A 20,388-nucleotide genomic window follows, 5' to 3' on the forward strand; every position below is an offset into this window, starting at 1 on the left:
TTCTTTAGGACCTGTCTGGTCTTCACCCGTGCCTTCAGTCACGTAAACACAACACAGCGCAGACGGCGTTAGCATTTAGCCTAAAGTGAAGATTACTGCGCGGATTTCAAACTACTCCTGGTATTATTACGCCTTACAATATAGTTTCCCCTTTTATCCGCTTAGAAAATCCACATTGTTTAATTATTAGTGAACACTTCACGTAACCATATTTAAATGTGGAAAACGTGGAAGAGCTTGGTAGCTTCTATCTTGACCTGTTTTGGAGCTATAGTGGAGAGAGGGAGAGGCTAAATGCTAACGCCGTCTGCGCTGTGTTTACGTGACTGAAGGCACGGGGGAAGATCAGACAGGTCCTAAAGAACTCATCAAAGCTAAGATAAGAACATATCTCAGTATGGAAAAACGGTGGCCTATTCCTTTAACAGCTTGGAGTTGTTTGTGGTGCTTGTGGAGAAGGTTCTTTATTTTTTCTGATGCCTCCAGTTCCTGTAAATTCCTGGGCTGTCTTGCATGAACAGCGCGTTTGTGATCTCCCGACAGCGGTTCCATGATATTGAGGTCAGGAGAATTGTATATTTTTTCTCTGCCCTGCCCTACACAGCGGCCTGAACACGACTGTAGAGACCTTAAAACATGAAGATGAAGCTTCTATGTCGCTGGAGTTGATCATCTTTGCGAAACTGAACTCCGATCAAATGTAGCCGGGTAGGGCTCCTTAGCATGGCGCTAACAACGACCAATCATTCTCTTTCTCATCCTCTGTGAGCGTGCGTAACCGTGCGCTCTTTGTTGCCATGGCGATAGCAGTGAGGAGACAGAGGAGAAAAATGTCATGTGGCAGCCAAACACCTGTCACAAAGGCTTCCTGAGGTGACAATACAAACCATTACAACTATGACCATTACTGTACCAAACAATGTTTAAAATACTCCAAATATATTCACGAGTCCAGGACAAACAGGAAGCGTGTGACAATACAACTGGCTTTGATTTCATTTCATTTTGTTGAGAATCTTAATAGAAAAATGGTTTAATATCCAATTCAAACATACCTGTAAATGAATAGACTTTCATTTACCTGTATCATTAATTCCTATGGCGTGCTAAGCTGACGTTAGCTAATTACTAGCTAATTCTAGAGTTTTTATCAAACGCTGCTCCTTTAAGACAGTCCGTCAGCAGGATCTGGGCCTTTAGTTGTATTGTATTAGTTAAGTTATTAAGCTTGTTTAAAACTTCTGGGCGCAGCCACAGACTCGTATTTCGCTCTGGTAGTGGAGCTGAACGAGGAGCTGCTCTGTGCAAAATATGCACCAGAAGAAAACAAAGAAAGAATCAATGATTGAGGGTGAACAGTTTGAACCGGATCTCAACTGTGAATAAGCTGGATCGTTTCTTCAGTCAGTGGTCACACCGCCTTAGTGGTCACACCGCCTTTGTGGTCATACCACCTTTGCTCTGCCCAATCCTGTCAGACCTTGGAAGCTAAGCAGGGAAGGGCCTGGCAGGACTTGGATGTGAGACCGTTTGGTAACACCAAGAAGCCTAGTGAATGTAGTGAGAGTGAGTGAGTGAGTGGTGGTCGGAGGGGCCGATGGCGCAGACTGGTTGCCTCGCTTCCGTCAGTCTACCCCAGGGCAGCTGTGGCTACAATAGTAGCTTACCACCACAGAGTATGGAGTGAACGAATAGCGCAATGTAAAGCGTCTTTGAGTGTCCAGAAAAGCGCTATATAAAACCAATGCATTATTATTTATTATTATTATTTAGTTTTACCCAGAACTCCCCCGAACGAACAGAAGAATCAGCCCCACAACAGAGCAGGCCACACAAGTGAGAACTTTCACACTAAAGTCAAAGCTAAATGCACTCAAAATCACTTGACAGTTGCAGCCTTTTTTATAGATTTGATTTTTCAAAGCATAAATATCAGTCCCATTGTAGTTTGAGATGATTTTCATAATAAAGTGCCTTTTATCGAACCAGTCTTTTGAACGGCTCTTTGAAATGAGCGGATCCCAAAGACTCGGCTCCCAGAAAAGGGCTGTAAATAGATTTATAACCACACGTTGTTTGTGCATGTGTGAGCGCCGATCCAAACACCCTTATTCCTTTCTCCAGTGATCTCATGGCCTTTGACCTCAGCCCGTCCTGACCAACGATGAGGAAAAACATGTGTGCAGTTGAATACTCCTCGCTCTGTGTCGTACACAGTTTGAAGCTCCTAAACTTTAAAAAGGTGAATCTCCGCGGTCCTTCCTCTGTGTGAGGCGCTCTCAGAGATCACACCGGTCCCGTCACGCCATCGGAGTCTGCACTTTAGCTCAAACGCAGCTACAAACGGAGCTCGAGTGGTGTGTGGTTTCCCCCATGGTCTGGACAAACGCAGGTCACAAAACATTCAGACGGAGAGTCAGAGCGAGCAGGAACAAAGTTTAGACAAACAAGTCGACGCTGCAGGTGAACAGGGAAAACAATAAATGTGGAGATCACTTTTGCTGTGGATTACTGGCATAAGTATGAGGGAAAATATGCAGTCAGTTTAAGTTTTCATATAACAAATAAGGCGTTTTATGCATAATGATGACCAAAATTGCCTAGACTTTTGACAACTGTATATTAATAATGGATAGAGTTTAGAAAGGTGATTTTATTTGATTTTATTCGGCCTTTTCACCCAAACTCCATCTCTTGTCAATCACACACTCGATACGGACGGGAAACAGTTCGAGACACATCCACTAGAGCCAGCTTCAGCACCTCGGACAGCTCCTGATGTCTGATTCAAAGGGAACGGGGACACCAAACACGGAGCTGTCCGAGGTCCTGAAGAGACCTGTGTTTGAAGTGAGTGTCTGTGCTGGTGTTCTCTGATTAAAGCAAGTCGAAACACTATCTATCCACATATACTGACATGTTTGGTGTCGACATGATGCATGGAATCCCCCCGACAACGCTCTGTTCTGCAAATATGGTCATTTCCTTATTTCCTTATGGTTGTTGTAAGCAATACGTTGCGGACATGCACACAGACCAAACAGGTAAGAACATATGCCAGTATGTTCCTTTAAGCTGTAGTTTAGTTCAAAATGCAGTGCAGCTCTCTCCTTATTCACAAGGACCAGCCGACTTTGTCATATAGTAAACAGAGATGAGTTCTGTATTTGCCTCCAGTGAGAAAACAAAGAGCAGAATGATAGACGACATCAAGAGGTTTAAGAACCGAAGGTGATAATGGCATTTTGGACAGTTTTATTCATAAAATGTCTTGTTTTTACATTCAAACATAAAACGACAAAAAAAAAAATTTCTGCTTCATATTTAGGTCAGTCATCTTAGGGCTGGGCAACTAATCGAAATGTAATCGAAATCATGATTTCTTCTTTGGTCAATCCCAATCATCGTCATGGGTCTTTATAATCGTCAGGTTTGCAGACATTTTTTTGGGCAGAAACAGAACCTAGCTTGTTGTCCCGAGTTTGGACACAAAGGGAGATTTTTGTGTTAGATGAAACTGGAGGAAACCATGTTTGTTTTTGACCAGAGGTTTGTATAAAAGATCTGTCTAGTTCATGAATCAGCTACATTTGTTTTATTTATGAAAAGATCAAATCTCAAATCTCTCTTGAAAATCGAGATAGATCAGTATGAGAAAAAAAAAATTTATTCATTTTTTGGACAAATTTCCCTAATCACCTGCAGCCGTAGTAGCAGCAGTAGTAGTAGTTGTAGTAGTAGAAATGTTGGGGCAGACGTTGGGGACACTTCAGCACCGCGGACAGCTCCTGGCTCAGACCCAGACTCTCTGAGCTCTCTCTCAGATTAAACCGTGAGTGAAATAAATCAGCTTTATTCACAGACAGACGGATTTACTGCAGCGACATGCATTCCTGCTGAATTAGGGGGACACGGGTGGGACACGGGCGGGACACAAGGGGGACGCGGGAGGGAGACTTTGGGGTCCGTTTGAGAGACTTCCTTTGGGCCGGAGCCAGGAGTCGGACTCACAGCGACGTGGGCGGACTCACAATCCCGACGCCGCTGCAGAGAAGTCACTCACATTAAAAGCCAAAGACAAATAAGAGGGCAAATGAAAAATTCAAATTAAAGCCACCCTGCGGAACGTTTCGGATCCTGCAGGTATTTAGGGTTTACTATCTCATTTTTAGTGGGGGCTTTCTCGATAACACTGATAAAGCGATATTTTTGAAAACATCAAAAATATAACAAAATGTACTGCAAACATCTTAAAGGTCCTATATCATGCAAAATCGAGTTTTTGGAGCTTTTAGCCATGTTGTTATGCTATTTCCTTATCAAAAACACCCCCAGAGTGGTTTGTGGCTTCATTCACGCAGCTCTCAGTAATCCTCCTGAATCCTGCTCTCTGAGCAGCTGCTCCGCCCTCTGCTGGTGAACGACTGACCTGTTCAGTTGGGACGTCACAGCGGAACGGAAGTGCTCGACGTCTGTAATGTAATGTCTTAATCCTATGCTTGCGGCCTGATTTTAATTTGTAAACCACCCTTTTCATTATTTCTGTTGTAAGAAAGAAAGAAATTAAAAAAAAGATGTGCCCGAGGTACTTCCAGGTCAGCTGTGGCCAAAACAAACACACCCCTGAGCGTCTGAACAGACGTCATGTTTGCGCTGCAGCTGAAGATGGAGCTCGTTATAACCTCCTCTGGACACACCTGTGCTTTACTCTTACCTAACAATAATGTCACGGAGAAAAAGAAGCGCATTTGGCTACGAGGACAGGACTATATATACAGTCTATGATTCAACCTTCCTAAAGAAGAGGCCACTCGCCAGAAGTTGTTTTTTTCTCTGGGATTCAGCAAAATATTGTTTTTCTGTGACTGTCACTGATGGATGTTTGGTGAACCTTCACCAGAATCAAAGTGGATTAACTTTTATAACCAACGCGAGTCCCATAATGTAAACCAGAGTGGTGAGTCAATCCAAACGTATATTAGCATATTAGCATGTGTGTTAGCATATTAGCTTGTGTGTTAGCCATTTATGAAGCTGTGTTGCAGATGTCAACTCCTTATAACTGCATTGTGAAGTATCTTCACTTATTGCTGTTTATTTATATTACGGTAAAGTTGTATGTGCGGAGAGAGGGGGCGGAGTTAACTGAATCGAAGCGTTGTGTCTTCCGGGTTTGAAAAATACCTCCAGAAAACACTTATATTTATCACAAAAATGAGTGCTCAATAGCGGTAGAGGTACAATCATTCATATAAATGCCTATACTTAACTTTGGAATGGCTAAAATAGCGTGATACAGATCCTTTAATTTACGCTTTGTCGCTCAAAAAGATTATTTTCTTGAACAGGCTACAATCGGCACAAAAAAACTTTTCACATTCCTACCAAGCTGTCTTCTTCATTCATGTCAAACCCATGTTCAAACCGATCCGACAGATATGTATTAAAAACACAAAACTGTCTATATTGCATAAAAACATTATTACCAGATCTTAGCAAACTTATTGTTAATGCAGTCGCTCACCTAGTTGGCGTTAGGGACTAGGACACAGCCCACAGCTACCGCCCTCCATCAGCAGATACCAGTACTTTGGCATCCCATGTTTGGAATAAGCTTTAACAAAACTGTCTCGGTTGGTGATTGAAACTGGAATTGGCTGAATTCAGCATCTGATGATTTTAAAGGTTTTTCGTGACTCCCTAAATCTTTCTCAGATGGTCCTTGATGCCTTGCAAACCTTATCATATTGTACTGTCAAATGGGGAACATTTGGGCGCCGACCTTCTACATGACTTGTGGCTCAGTCAATTGTCTGTGAGTAGACTGTTAGTGCCTACGTGTAATCGAGGCTATTTAACTCTCTTCATGTGGAAGTATCGCCAGACTCTGAATGATCACTGCCCCGAACACTGTATTGACTGTTCAAATGTCTCCAGGCCTGTAATACGGTAATAAACTTCTTCCATGTAAGACATCCAGACTGTGTCCCGTCTCTCCATCCACATCTCCTCCGGACTCCTTTAGTATTTCCCTAACAGTCCTACTAGGCCAAATCTAAAAAATCCTGATGAATCATCTCACATTGATCTTATTTTGACTAATGTTCCACACAAGTATTCAAAAGATTCATTTTTTGTATTGCTTCTGTAAGAAATGCGAACTTGCCCAAATGCAAATCCAAATTAATAATCAACAATCACTGAAAACCTTTTCTGAGCAAGGATTCACAACGGCTGATGTTGAGTCTGCAAAATCACAGAGAAGACAGAGATTCTAAATTGCTTTAATAAACACTTCATTGACTTTGGATCCTTGCTGAAAAGAGTTAAAACATCAGTAAATTTTGTTCCCTCTTTAACTGTTGACACATGCTCTTCAGTGTCTCATCCACTGTTTACCTTCTAGCCAATCTTACACTCTGAGGTAGCAAAGTCTCTCACAGATTTAGATCCTTCAAAAAGACCTGGTCCTGACAAACTGGAATCATTCTTCCTTAAAGAGGACGTATTGTGCTTTTTTCAATCACATAGCACCAGTCTTTAGCACACTACAATGATGACCAAACCTTCTGTTGGTCTGTAAATGCAGTAAATTAGAATAACTGCCTTGTATAAAATTGCTCTCTCAAAATGGCTGTAGTGAATGTCTTGAAATAGGCCTCTGTCTCTTTAAGAACCTCTGACCCTTTCCGACACGCCCCCTCCACACGCTGTCTGTGGCATCAGTGGGGAGGGGGTTCTGCTGAGGAGCAGTGGTTGGTTACTCGGCTGGTGACGAAAGCTCGGAGGCGTCTCCAGGAGGTGGGGGCGTTCCTAGGAGGACTCAGGCAAACCTATCCCTAAAATGGCCGCCATCAGAGTTTTTACAGATTACTCAAAAATACGTGAATGTGCCAAGGCAACACTTCAGGCATGTTTTTAATGAGGGAATGACATAATAACATGATGTAAAGCTTGAAAAAGTCGATTTTGCATAATACCCCCCCCTTTAAAAAAGCTGCAGAAATAATGTGCTGCCCTCTGACTCATATTAACAACCTTTCATTAGCCACGAATGAAATACCTGAAATATGGAAATCAGCATTTATTCTCCCCCAACTCAAAGGTGGGGATTCTACAGTTCCCGATAAGTATAGAGCCTATATCAAAACTCTCTATGTCAGCAAAGATTCTGGAAACTCACATTAGCCAACACCTCAAGGACTTTCTCATTTCAAATAACATCCTTAATGACTTTCAATCTGGTTTCAGGAAATGTCACAGTCTGTTCAAGGCTCTCGACACTGTTGAGCATTCAGTATTAAAACAAAAACTTCTGTCAATTGGCCTGTCTGTGTAAATAGTCAATTGTTTTTCAACTTACTTATCCAAGCGGACTCAGTGTGTGCAGATGGATGGTTTGTCCTCTGTTCCACTTACTGTTCAGCAGGGGTGCTGCAGGGCTCAATCATGGGCCCTTTGCTTTTTGTAATTTACATGAATAATCTGGACCACAACATTAAAAATGCACCACTGTACTTCCATGCAGATGACACTGTGTTATACCGCTCTGCACCCACTCTTCATAAATTACTTTCTTTACTACGGTCGGCTTTTACAAATCTCCAACAACATTTTTTGTCTGGTTTTAAATTCTGCATTCGTGACCACTGTAAAAGGCAACACAGGCAAGGCAAGGCAACTTTATTTATACCATGCATTTCGTACACAAGGCAACTCAATGCGACATAATTGAACATCTTATCTTTAAGGGCCAAAAAACAACTTGTTGCAGCAACTTTCCTCCCAGTCTATGATTATGGAGCACTTAAACTCATTTCAATCTCAAATCACTCACTCAGCATGTTCATTTACAAAACAATGATTAGTTTACTTCCCTCTTATTTACAGTCACGCGTCACTTTCAAACCAAGCACCGGTTACAGCCTTCGTTCACAGGATCGACTCCTCCTGTCAGTTCCCAGAGTAAGGACTGAATTGGAGAAAAAGCCTTTTCAATGTTGTGCTCCTTTAGATTGGAATCAGCTGCACAATGAGTTTCAGTATTAAATGAGTTGCTATCTCCAAACTCATTTAAATTTAAATTGATGAATTTGGTACAACGCTGAGGTGGTTGCAGTTTCACCTAAGATGTATCTATATTTTGTCTTATATTTGTTGTGAATTGTTTTATGGGCGTGTTGCTGCCTCTCTGCCAGGTCACTCTTGTAAAAGGTGGTTAACCAGGTTAAATAAATAATAAATAATGTCTAATCTGGTGTAATCTGGTGAAAATGCCTAAATGCAATGTCTAAATCTAATCTAAAAACTGCGCTTCCAGCCCTGTGTCACAGAGAAGGGGATGACGTTAGCCGTGCAGAAAAGCCCAGGATGTAGCGGAGTCTAAGGGGATAAAGAGTGCAGTACCTTTCCTCCTGAAGGCAGGGCTGACGAGGAGCAGAGCTGTGTTCACCTCCGGCTCTGAAGAGCCTCCATGACTCCCCATCTCTGACATGCCGTGGTCTCCACAGAGGACCAGGAGGTACGGAGGAGATCCATCCGCCTCCTGAGAAGAAGACGGAGAGAGAGCGTGAGACACCAACAAAGCCTTCGAGACGCTGCAGGTGAATAGGGCACACACTTAGAGAGATATCAATTTGAAACCTCAGCTGTAGATTACTGACTAAATATGAGAAAGAATTGACTACATTTTCAGAATGTAAATAATGGACAAAGCCAGATTTAAATGTTTGGTTTTATGCTCCAAAGATATGCTCAGAGGCATTTTTCGGATCTTGCTGATTTTTTTTTTAATAAACTAGTTATTAGCTGGGGAAAAATGAGATATTTAAAACTCCTTGATTAAAAAAAGCTTCCAAATGTAGTTAAGTCAGAGCCTGTAAAGTGTGGAGTCTGTAGGAGCGACTAAAGTGGAGATGTTGTTAAAGAGCGGAATGACAACTTCATTTGGAGAAAACCAGAGGTTGACTGATGTGGGGTTTTCTAAGGCTGCTGCTGATATGCATGGCCGATCTATTGGGCCGATTTTTCCAAATGCCTTGTCTATAATTCTGTGCATGAAGCTTCTAAATTGTAAGATGTGCCAGTGTTAAACTGTGACAGCAGGAGGCGCTTTACTAGAGGCATAATGATGACTGATTCAGGACAGTCATGTTTAGTAGGTTCTTCAGAGGGAGCATGTTCATCAGCAAATTCCATAACGAAAAAAATGGTAAGTCTCTGCCTCTTATGTTTCTGAAATGTATACGCAAAACTCTGCAACAAAAAATATAAAATAGAAAAAACTTGTGACCCATTTTCACCGTGTTGTCTTTCATTTACCTAAGGCCGAGGAAGTTGTAAGGCTCATTTTAAAGCTCAGACTGAGCTCTTTCCAATGCTTTTGGAAAGAGCTCACTGATGATATCGGCCTTTTACTGGCATTCAAATCAAATACCCAAATATCGTCCCGATATATTGCTCGACCTCTGGAGAAAACAGCCCTAAAGTTTAAGTCTCTTTGTCTGCACTTGCGCCCTGTGTATATTTCTCCCGTCTTTAGCCGCTGCTGTCTCCCACAAAGGAAATGACCATATTTGGATTACAGCGTCATCTCAGTGCTAATCTTTGTGCTACACATGGATATCAAACAAATACTGTCAGTATTTGTGAATGAATACGCGTGGGAAAAGCCAGGGAGCCACACAGCCATGTTGAAGTCACTTCCTGGATAAATCAATACTTAATTCCTGCTTGATTTTTTTAGCTTTGAACCTAAAAAAACAAACAAGGAGACATTTGAACTCATTGATTCAAGAACTAAACAGACCCAAAGTCCCTTTTGAACTAATGCTTCACACAATAAAACCACACACTTGAACTTGGCTCTGTCCAATATTTCCGCAAAACACGATATGTCTTTTCTTCCCAGTAAGCTACAGAAAAAGTGTTTATTTATTTATCCACCAGCAGAGTGTCCGCTTAAGTGCCACGCTGGCTGTGATTGTAAAAGCGAGTGAACAGATTTTCTCGGGTCGTGGAGAGGAGTCTCTTTGATGGGCTCAGACTTCGCTGAAACTGGACTCTGTCATTCTGAATAATTTAATCCCAAAGCCTCAGATCAAACTGGAAAATCTTTAAAGTGAGGAAGCATCGATCCGTCGTTTACCGAGCGCTGTGAGAGGCTCCAATGTGCAGAAATGTTAAGAGGCTTCGGCAACAAAAGAGGAGCGGGTCAATGAGAAACGAGTTTCCAAACGAGGCAAAAACAGGAGGAAACTATAGGGCTAAACACAGCAGCAGAGCACTGTTTAATAAGGTTTACTGCCAAATAACATTTTATACTTTCAACAAACTAATTGTATTGTTATTTTTTCAAGTGCTAGTTCAAATAAAAGTATGCGTGAAGTTCACAAGATCACTTTTATCACCGAAAAAATGGTTGCAGGAATATAAAACTAAAGAAACTGAATGCAAAAATCTAAGAAAAAATATATTTTACCCATCAATCCTTTGGCTCGAATGAGAACTTAAACATGCAGTGTTTGGAACAAGCTCCTGGACTAAGCTGGACTTGAACTGGAACATGTTAGGGGTGACCTGTAGGAGCAGTGACACTGACTCTCATACGCGTCAGTGTCAGGAAAGAGTGATAACACGACTGACTCTCATACGAGGAGAGCCTTAGCCCACAGAGGTGTTTTACTGTAAAGAGTGATAACAGACGACTGACTCTCATATGAGGAGAGCCTTAGCCCACAGAGGTGTTTTACTGTAAAGAGTGATAACACGACTGACTCTCATACGAGGAGAGCCTTAGCCCACAGAGGTGTTTTACTGTAAAGAGTGATAACACGACTGACTCTCATACGAGGAGAGCCTTAGCCCACAGAGGTGTTTTACTGTAAAGAGTGATAACACGACTGACTCTCATACGAGGAGAGCCTTAGCCCACAGAGGTGTTTTACTGTAAAGAGTGATAACACGACTGACTCTCATACGAGGAGAGCCTTAGCCCACAGAGGTGTTTTACTGTAAAGAGTGATAACAGACGACTGACTCTCATACGAGGAGAGCCTTAGCCCACAGAGGTGTTTTACTGTAAAGAGTGATAACAGACGACTGACTCTCATACGAGGAGAGCCTTAGCCCACAGAGGTGTTTTACTGTAAAGAGTGATAACAGACGACTGACTCTCATACGAGGAGAGCCTTAGCCCACAGAGGTGTTTTACTGTAAAGAGTGATAACAGACGACTGACTCTCATACGAGGAGAGCCTTAGCCCACAGAGGTGTTTTACTGTAAAGAGTGATAACAGACGACTGACTCTCATATGAGGAGAGCCTTAGCCCACAGAGGTGTTTTACTGTAAAGAGTGATAACAGACGACTGACTCTCATATGAGGAGAGCCTTAGCCCACAGAGGTGTTTTACTGTAAAGAGTGATAACAGACGACTGACTCTCATATGAGGAGAGCCTTAGCCCACAGAGGTGTTTTACTGTAAAGAGTGATAACAGACGACTGACTCTCATATGAGGAGAGCCTTAGCCCACAGAGGTGTTTTACTGTAAAGAGTGATAACAGACGACTGACTCTCATATGAGGAGAGCCTTAGCCCACAGAGGTGTTTTACTGTAAAGAGTGATAACACGACTGACTCTCATACGAGGAGAGCCTTAGCCCACAGAGGTGTTTTACTGTAAAGAGTGATAACACGACTGACTCTCATATGAGGAGAGCCTTAGCCCACAGAGGTGTTTTACTGTAAAGAGTGATAACAGACGACTGACTCTCATATGAGGAGAGCCTTAGCCCACAGAGGTGTTTTACTGTAAAGAGTGATAACAGACGACTGACTCTCATATGAGGAGAGCCTTAGCCCACAGAGGTGTTTTACTGTAAAGAGTGATAACAGACGACTGACCTGCTCACACTGTACGATAGGGCTGGGTATTGCCAACCACCTCACGATACGATATCGCGATACACATACACTTCGATACAAAGCCCTAAAGGCGATACGTATCACGATACACTTTAAGTAAAGAAGCCTTATAATTATACCAAATTGTAGTTTTGCTGTGGGCTAAAAGCATTAAAGAGGGGGTATTGTGTTTTTTTCAATCACATAGCACCAGTCTATAGCACACAATAATGATGACGCAACCTCATGTTGGTCTGTAAATGGAGTAAATTAAAATATCTGCCTTGTATAAAATTGCTCTTTCAAAATGGCTGTAGCGAATGGCTTGAAATAGGCCCCTGTCTCTTTAAGAACCTCTGACCCTTTCTGACACGCCCCCTCCACACGCTGTCTGTGGCATCACAACACTCCGCTCGTTTTCTCCACAGTAACCAAGATTGGTGCATTTTAATTTTTATTGTTGGAAAGGAGCTACTGTTTATCACTTTGTGAACAATGGCCACACAGGATATGATTTGGAGACGAACCTTCCACACCAGACGCTTGGAAGGGGCTCTTACCTGAAAAATAACTGCTGTTTGGAGGCTATCTCTTTGCATCTGCCATGCCCTATGGATCTCTAATTATACCCCCAGGTTTTTTGTGTATAATAGGCCGCTTGTTTTCAATGAAACGTAGTGGCTAACTGCTAATATTTGTTATCTTCGAGAGAAACCACTCGGCTACGACCCATTGTAGATGAAATGTGAGCAATAAACTTTATAATCAACAAGCCCGGCTCAGTGTGTGATCATTGTTAAACGGTTCTTTATGTATGTGGTGGTTTTATTGACTTTATTCGTGCATATTTCTCGTTTTCACGTGATGACCCGAGGTTTAGCTTAGCATTAGCTTTCTCCGGAGGCTCTGTGCATCATCAAGGCCCTAAGACATTCCCAGCGCAGAATCAGCCACTGAAATAAGTGTTCTTGTCACCGGTTTTAATCCTGAGTGTTTCGGTAACAGAAACACTGATGTGTGTCTTTGTAAAAGTCTGCTGTGGCTCCGGTTCACAACACATGAAGCTAATCCTCCATGATGACTCTGTTTACATCTTAGGGCTAGACACTGCGGGGAGGGGGTTCTGCTGAGGGGCAGTGATTGGTTACTCGGCTGGTGACGAAAGGTCGGAGGCGTATCCTGGAGGTCGAGGGCGTTCCCTGAAGGAATCAGGCGTTTTATCCCTAAAATGGCACAAATACAGGACACTTTGCATCTCTCAATCCGCGGACTTTTTAATGTCTTCTGTGTCATCTGTGCACGTAACAGCTACAGCTACTGTTTTTCAGCCACAGTATTTATTTGAAGTCTTACTGAGAGCTCGTTTGTTTTAACCTGTGTTGTTAGTAGTGGCTTGATCTTGTCAAGTGAAGAGAGAGAGATTTGCAGCGATGCTGGATGTGTCATTTTCAACTCCGGAGTCCCTAAACCTTTTAAAATGTGTAGTGCTCTAATATTTTTTCTTGAATTTGGCTCGAGGCACAGCGCAACAGTAAAAGTTTGTTCGAAGCTTGTCTTCCTACTTCTTCACTTCCCCTAGCAGCGTGTGCAGTTTACCGCCACTGCTGGCGGAAATGTGTACTGCACCATAAGGGAAAGCCTTCAAGGCGCCTGTTTCGGCAAATTACAATGGATTAACGCCGTTTAAAAAGAGCCAGATCAAGTATCGATACTACGGCTTCTGTATCGATACGTGTATTGTCTAGAAGCCCGCAACGATTTATTGCTGTATCGACTTTTTGAGCACACCCCTACTGTACGAGTGACAGGACCTGAGCCCCGTGAGGTTATACAAGCTGAGCTGGGTCTGAATACACTGCAGTCTTTGGAAAGAGCATTCCAACCATTTCCTGATGGTTTTTGAGTAAAACTACAGACATGGTGTGTTTCTGCGTAAATGCAGTGCATGTTATGAGGCTCATACACAGACTGTAACTCAGTTTAATCCACGGATATTTTACCAATCAACAAAAAAGAAAAAGTGATTTTATGCTAACAATCCGCTCTCTAAGCCTAAAGTACCATTGGAGCAAAGTCTTTGGGAAACATCGCAGAATTGGAAGAAATCCATAGAGGTTTAATGGAGACAACTTGACCAACTCGCCCCTGGGTCAGAAAACTCTTTGACGGTGCCATTTTCAGTCCTAAGTTTATGGTGCGCAGCTTGTAGTTTTGTCTCAGCTGTGTCAGCGTGTGTTCCCACACAGTTTATGTCTCTAAAGTAGGGCTGGGCAATGAATTGAATTTTAATCTAATCGTGATTTTAATAAAGGTCGATCACGATAATCGAGGAGAATTGGCCGGTCCTGTCGCATTTTGGAAAAAAATATGGACGCCGCAATGCTGCAGTGCCTGTCAGGTCAATCCCAGGGATGCTTGGCCCAAACAAACAGGAAGCAGCATGCGGCATGCAGCCAGAGGAGAGGGCCTGGTGATTTACATGTAAAATCATCTACAAAGTCGCGCTAACTCGTCTATGAAGAGTTTAAGAGGAAAACTATCGATCACTATTTGGACCATGTGGATTTGTTTTGAGGCTGCAGCGGTGGATTAGCTGGACTTCTAACAGTGAATTGTAAGTTTGACTAATTTTTGTAAGTTTTTACTAATAAATGCACTGTTTACTCGTAGTTTTTTATGTTGTACATATTAAGTTGTTAACGCTTCACTCCGAAGTCATGGCCTTTGAGGCCCCGCGGTCAAACAAACATGTCATGCACGCATTGTCTGCTTCTGACATTCCTCAAACATTGCAATTTTTTTGCGTCTCCGTCGCAGATGCTGGTGTGTTGTCGTGAGGGGATGTTGTACTGTGACGCCATAAGTGTGGAGTTTGATTTGCTTACGAGTTAGTTGCAGTTTTCAGTTTGGCCGCAGCATCTGTTTACATGCTCGTCCAGGAAAGACTCCATTTATTGTTTTTTTTTTTTTCTTTTAAAGGGGGGGTATTATGAAAAATCGACTTTTTCAAGCTTTACATCATGTTATTGTGTCATTCCCTCATTAAAAACATGCCTGAAGTGTTGCCTTGGTACATTCACGTATTATGGAGTAATCTGTAAAAACTCTGATGGCGGCCATCTTAGGGATAGGTTTGCCTGATTCCTCCTAGGAACGCCCCCACCTCCTGGAGACGCCTCCGACCTTTCATCACCAGCAGAGTAACCAACCACTGCCCCTCAGCAGAACCCCCTCCCCACTGTGTCCAGCCCTAAGATGTAAACAGTCAGAGTCATCATGGAGGATTAACTTCACGTGTTGTGAACCGGAGCTACAGCAGCTCTGAGACTTTTACAAAGACACACATCAGTGTTTCTCTTACCTAGACACCCAGGATTAAAACCGGTGACAAGAACACTTATTTCAGTGGCTGATTCTGCGCTGGGAATGTCTTAGGGCCTTGATGATGCACAGAGCTTCCGGAGAAAGCTAATGCTAAGCTAAACCTCAAGTCATAACGTGAAAACGAGAAATATGCACGAATAAAGTCAATAAAACCACCTTGTTGATTTTGAAGTTTTTTGCTCACATTTCATCTATAATGGGTCGTAGCCGAGTGGTTTTCTCCCGGAGCTAACAAGCTAGCCGCGAGGTGCTAACAGCTAGTTCGGAAAATTCATTGAAAACAAGCAGCATATTATGCACTAACAATAGTGCATAATATGCTCACACACTGAGCCAGGCATGTTGATTTGGAGGTTTATTGCTCACATTTCATCTATAGTGGGTCTTAGCCGAGTGGTTTCCTCCCAGAGCTAACAAGCTATTAGCTGCGACAAGCTAACAGCCAGCTCGGAACATTCATTGAAAACAAGCAGCGTATTATGCACAAAAAACGTCCGCCTTTACAATGATCACACACTGAGCCTGGCTTTACACATGTATGGTTTATTGCAGACTTTTCATCAACAATGAGCTGTAGTCCATTATAACAAGCTAACGGGGTAACCTCGAATAACCATTGTCCACCTGCACAGATAATATCCGTCTTTTGAGGCGTATGGGCTCCTGCAGATCCTGGTGTCGTCCGGTTCGTCTCCAAAGTCACTTTCCGGGTCAGAGTCAGATCAAATCATATCCTGTGTGGCCATTGTTCACAGAGTGATAAACAATAAAAATTAAAATGCACCGAAAATCGATCATAGAATCATTTGAATTCGTGTGGAGACAACAAGCGGAGTGTTGTGATGATGTCACAGACAGCGTGTGGAGGGGGCGTGTCGGAAAGGGTCAGGGCGTCTTAAAGAGACAGGGGCCTATTTCAAGACGTTCACTACAGTCATTTTGAGAGAGCAATTTTATACATTATTTTAATTTACTGCATTTACAGACCAACAGAAGTTTGTAGTGTGCTATAGACTGGAGGTATGTGATTGAAAAAAGCATAATACAACCTCATTAAACAAAAAAATCTAATTGAAAATCGAGATTGATCAATATGGGAAAAAGACATAAATACAAACAGCAGTCCAAGTCATCCCTCCCATGCTTCACACAAAGACTCAGAAGAATGAGGTGGATATTATTTAACGACTTCTGTAAATGTTTAAGGCACAGATCTTAGAACAGGCCGAGCAGATCTCCTCAGATTTTAACCATCCTCTTTGGGCTGAGTTCAAGTGGCTCCCGTCCGGCCACAGACGCAGTGTCCCCACGGGTAGGACAAAAAGATTTATGAACTCTTTTATTCCAGTGGCCATGTGTGGGTTCCATTTATTAATAAGCGGTGGAAGTTAAAGGGAAAAAAAAGGATTGTGACATTTATTTGCCAGTGACAAAAGTTTCTACAAGAAACCAATCCAAAATAATGCTTTTAAAGCCATTTTAATACCTAATATTTTATATGTCCATGATATAAATAACTATCTCTCAATGAAAAGACAGGTGCAGAAAACCTGTCACAACAAATTGTAATTCTTTCTTTTATAGGCGACAACGCTTAGCCATAGCTGGCCCTAAATTGAGGAATTTTCTCCCTTTAAACATCATAACAGAGCTGGACACAGCTCTTTTATCATGTTAACATTGTATTTATTTGTATGTATTGTATATATTTACATATTTGTTTTTTTTATTTATTTAGGCACATTGAGTTGCCTTGTGTACGAAATGTGCGGTATGAATAAATTTGCCTTGCTTTGTTTTCTGACAGTTTTAGCTTTTTACAAACATGTAGAAAGCAGCACTTTTGGTTTGTAAAGGTGATTTATTAATGGTTTGACCTCATGCGCAAATGCTAATTGGATATTATATTTATGTCCGAATGCATTTGCAGAGCTAAGCCAGTTTCCAGAACGAGCAGAAGGAGCCACTGGACTAAAGTGGTTAATCTTGGAGAGCTTCGTCATGTGAAAATAGTGAATGTGTTTGTAAAAAGAGAAACCTGTGTTTGCTCCGTGGCCTTTAGCGCCGAGTGAAATAATGGCTCTGTCACAGAATGGCTGAGTCTGTGCAGAGCGAGCAGCTTTCTCTGTTAACCGAGAAAATTACCACAGTAACAGCCAGATTACACCGACTAACTACTGCAGAAACAGCCAGATTACACTAACAACTACTGCAGAAAAAGCCAGATTACACCAGGAAACTGCAGAAACAACCGGATTACACCAAGAAACTACTGCAGAAACAGCCAGATTACACCAGGAAACTACTGCAGAAACAGCCAGATTACACCAAGAAACTACTGCAGAAACAGCCAGATTACACCAAGAAACTACTGCAGAAACAGCCAGATTACACCAGGAAACTACTGCAGAAACAGCCAGATTACACCAGGAAACTACTGCAGAAACAGACGGATTACACCAAGAAACTACTGCAGAAACAGCCAGATTACACCAAGAAACTACTGCAGAAACAGCCAGATTACACCAAGAAACTACTGCAGAAACAGCCAGATTACACCAGGAAACTACTGCAGAAACAGACGGATTACACCAAGAAACTACTGCAGAAACAGCCAGATTACACTAACAACTACTGCAGAAACAGCCAGATTACACCAGGAAACTACTGCAGAAACAGCCAGATTACACCAGGAAACTACTGCAGAAACAGCCAGATTACACCAAGAAACTACTGCAGAAACAGCCAGATTACACCAAGAAACTACTGCAGAAACAGACAGATTACACCAGGAAACTACTGCAGAAACAGCCAGATTACACCAGGAAACTACTGCAGAAACAGCCAGATTACACCAAGAAACTACTGCAGAAACAGCCAGATTACACCAAGAAACTACTGCAGAAACAGCCAGATTACACCAAGAAACTACTGCAGAAACAGCCAGATTACACCAGGAAACTACTGCAGAAACAGCCAGATTACACCAAGAAACTACTGCAGAAACAGCCAGATTACACCAGGAAACTACTGCAGAAACAGCCAGATTACACCAAGAAACTACTGCAGAAACAGACGGATTACACCAAGAAACTACTGCAGAAACAGCCAGATTACACCAGGAAACTACTGCAGAAACAGCCAGATTACACCAAGAAACTACTGCAGAAAAAGCCAGATTACACCAGGAAACTACTGCAGAAACAGCCAGATTACACCAAGAAATTACTGCAGAAACAGCCAGATTACACCAGGAAACTACTGCAGAAACAGCCAGATTACACCAAGAAATTACTGCAGAAAAAGCCAGATTACACCAAGAAACTACTGCAGAAACAGCCAGATTACACCAGGAAACTACTGCAGAAACAGCCAGATTACACCAAGAAACTACTGCAGAAACAGCCAGATTACACCAGGAAACTACTGCAGAAACAGCCAGATTACACCAGGAAACTACTGCAGAAACAGACGGATTACACCAGGAAACTACTGCAGAAACAGACGGATTACACCAAGAAACTACTGCAGAAACAGCCAGATTACACCAGGAAACTACTGCAGAAACAGCCAGATTACACCAAGAAACTACTGCAGAAACAGACGGATTACACCAAGAAACTACTGCAGAAACAGCCAGATTACACCAAGAAACTACTGCAGAAACAGACGGATTACACCAAGAAACTACTGCAGAAACAGCCAGATTACACCAGGAAACTACTGCAGAAACAGACGGATTACACCAAGAAACTACTGCAGAAACAGCCAGATTACACCAAGAAACTACTGCAGAAACAGACGGATTACACCAAGAAACTACTGCAGAAACAGACGGATTACACCAAGAAACTACTGCAGAAACAGCCAGATTACACCAAGAAACTACTGCAGAAACAGCCAGATTACACCAAGAAACTACTGCAGAAACAGCCAGATTACACCAGGAAACTACTGCAGAAACAGACGGATTACACCAAGAAACTACTGCAGAAACAGCCAGATTACACCAGGAAACTACTGCAGAAACAGCCAGATTACACCAGGAAACTACTGCAGAAACAGACGGATTACACCAAGAAACTACTGCAGAAACAGACGGATTACACCAAGAAACTACTGCAGAAACAGACGGATTACACCAAGAAACTACTGCAGAAACAGCCAGATTACACCAGGAAACTACTGCAGAAACAGCCAGATTACACCAAGAAACTACTGCAGAAACAGCCAGATTACACCAGGAAACTACTGCAGAAACAGCCAGATTACACCAAGAAACTACTGCAGAAACAGCCAGATTACACCAAGAAACTACTGCAGAAACAGCCAGATTACACCAGGAAACTACTGCAGAAACAGCCAGATTACACCAAGAAACTACTGCAGAAACAGCCAGATTACACCAAGAAACTACTGCAGAAACAGCCAGATTACACCAAGAAACTACTGCAGAAACAGCCAGATTACACCAAGAAACTACTGCAGAAACAGCCAGATTACACCAGGAAACTACTGCAGAAACAGCCAGATTACACCAGGAAACTACTGCAGAAACAGCCAGATTACACCAAGAAACTACTGCAGAAACAGCCAGATTACACCAGGAAACTACTGCAGAAACAGCCAGATTACACCAGGAAACTACTGCAGAAACAGCCAGATTACACCAAGAAACTACTGCAGAAACAGCCAGATTACACCAAGAAACTACTGCAGAAACAGCCAGATTACACCAAGAAACTACTGCAGAAACAGCCAGATTACACCAGGAAACTACTGCAGAAACAGACGGATTACACCAAGAAACTACTGCAGAAACAGCCAGATTACACCAAGAAACTACTGCAGAAACAGCCAGATTACACCAGGAAACTACTGCAGAAACAGCCAGATTACACCAAGAAACTACTGCAGAAACAGACGGATTACACCAAGAAACTACTGCAGAAACAGACGGATTACACCAAGAAACTACTGCAGAAACAGCCAGATTACACCAAGAAACTACTGCAGAAAAAGCCAGATTACACCAAGAAACTACTGCAGAAACAGCCAGATTACACCAAGAAACTACTGCAGAAAAAGACAGATTACAC

At 42.4% G+C, this 20,388-nt stretch overlaps 2 protein-coding genes across 2 annotated transcripts in view; one reads left to right on the forward strand and one right to left on the reverse strand.

The window, feature by feature from the left end:
* Window positions 1-20,388, forward strand: part of LOC306962771 (uncharacterized protein) — a 1,040,752-nt gene that overhangs the window by 96,352 nt on the left and 924,012 nt on the right. The window lies entirely within an intron of this gene.
* Window positions 1-20,388, reverse strand: part of pigg (phosphatidylinositol glycan anchor biosynthesis class G (EMM blood group)) — a 135,006-nt gene that overhangs the window by 83,056 nt on the left and 31,562 nt on the right. The window contains exon 5 of the mRNA XM_079555983.1: window positions 8,407-8,545. Within this exon, the coding sequence (XP_079412109.1) occupies window positions 8,407-8,545 (139 nt within the window). The remainder of the gene's footprint in view (window positions 1-8,406; window positions 8,546-20,388) is intronic.

Source organism: Gobius niger (assembly GCF_951799975.1).
Source record: "Gobius niger genome assembly, chromosome: 5".
Taxonomy (NCBI): domain Eukaryota; kingdom Metazoa; phylum Chordata; class Actinopteri; order Gobiiformes; family Gobiidae; genus Gobius; species Gobius niger.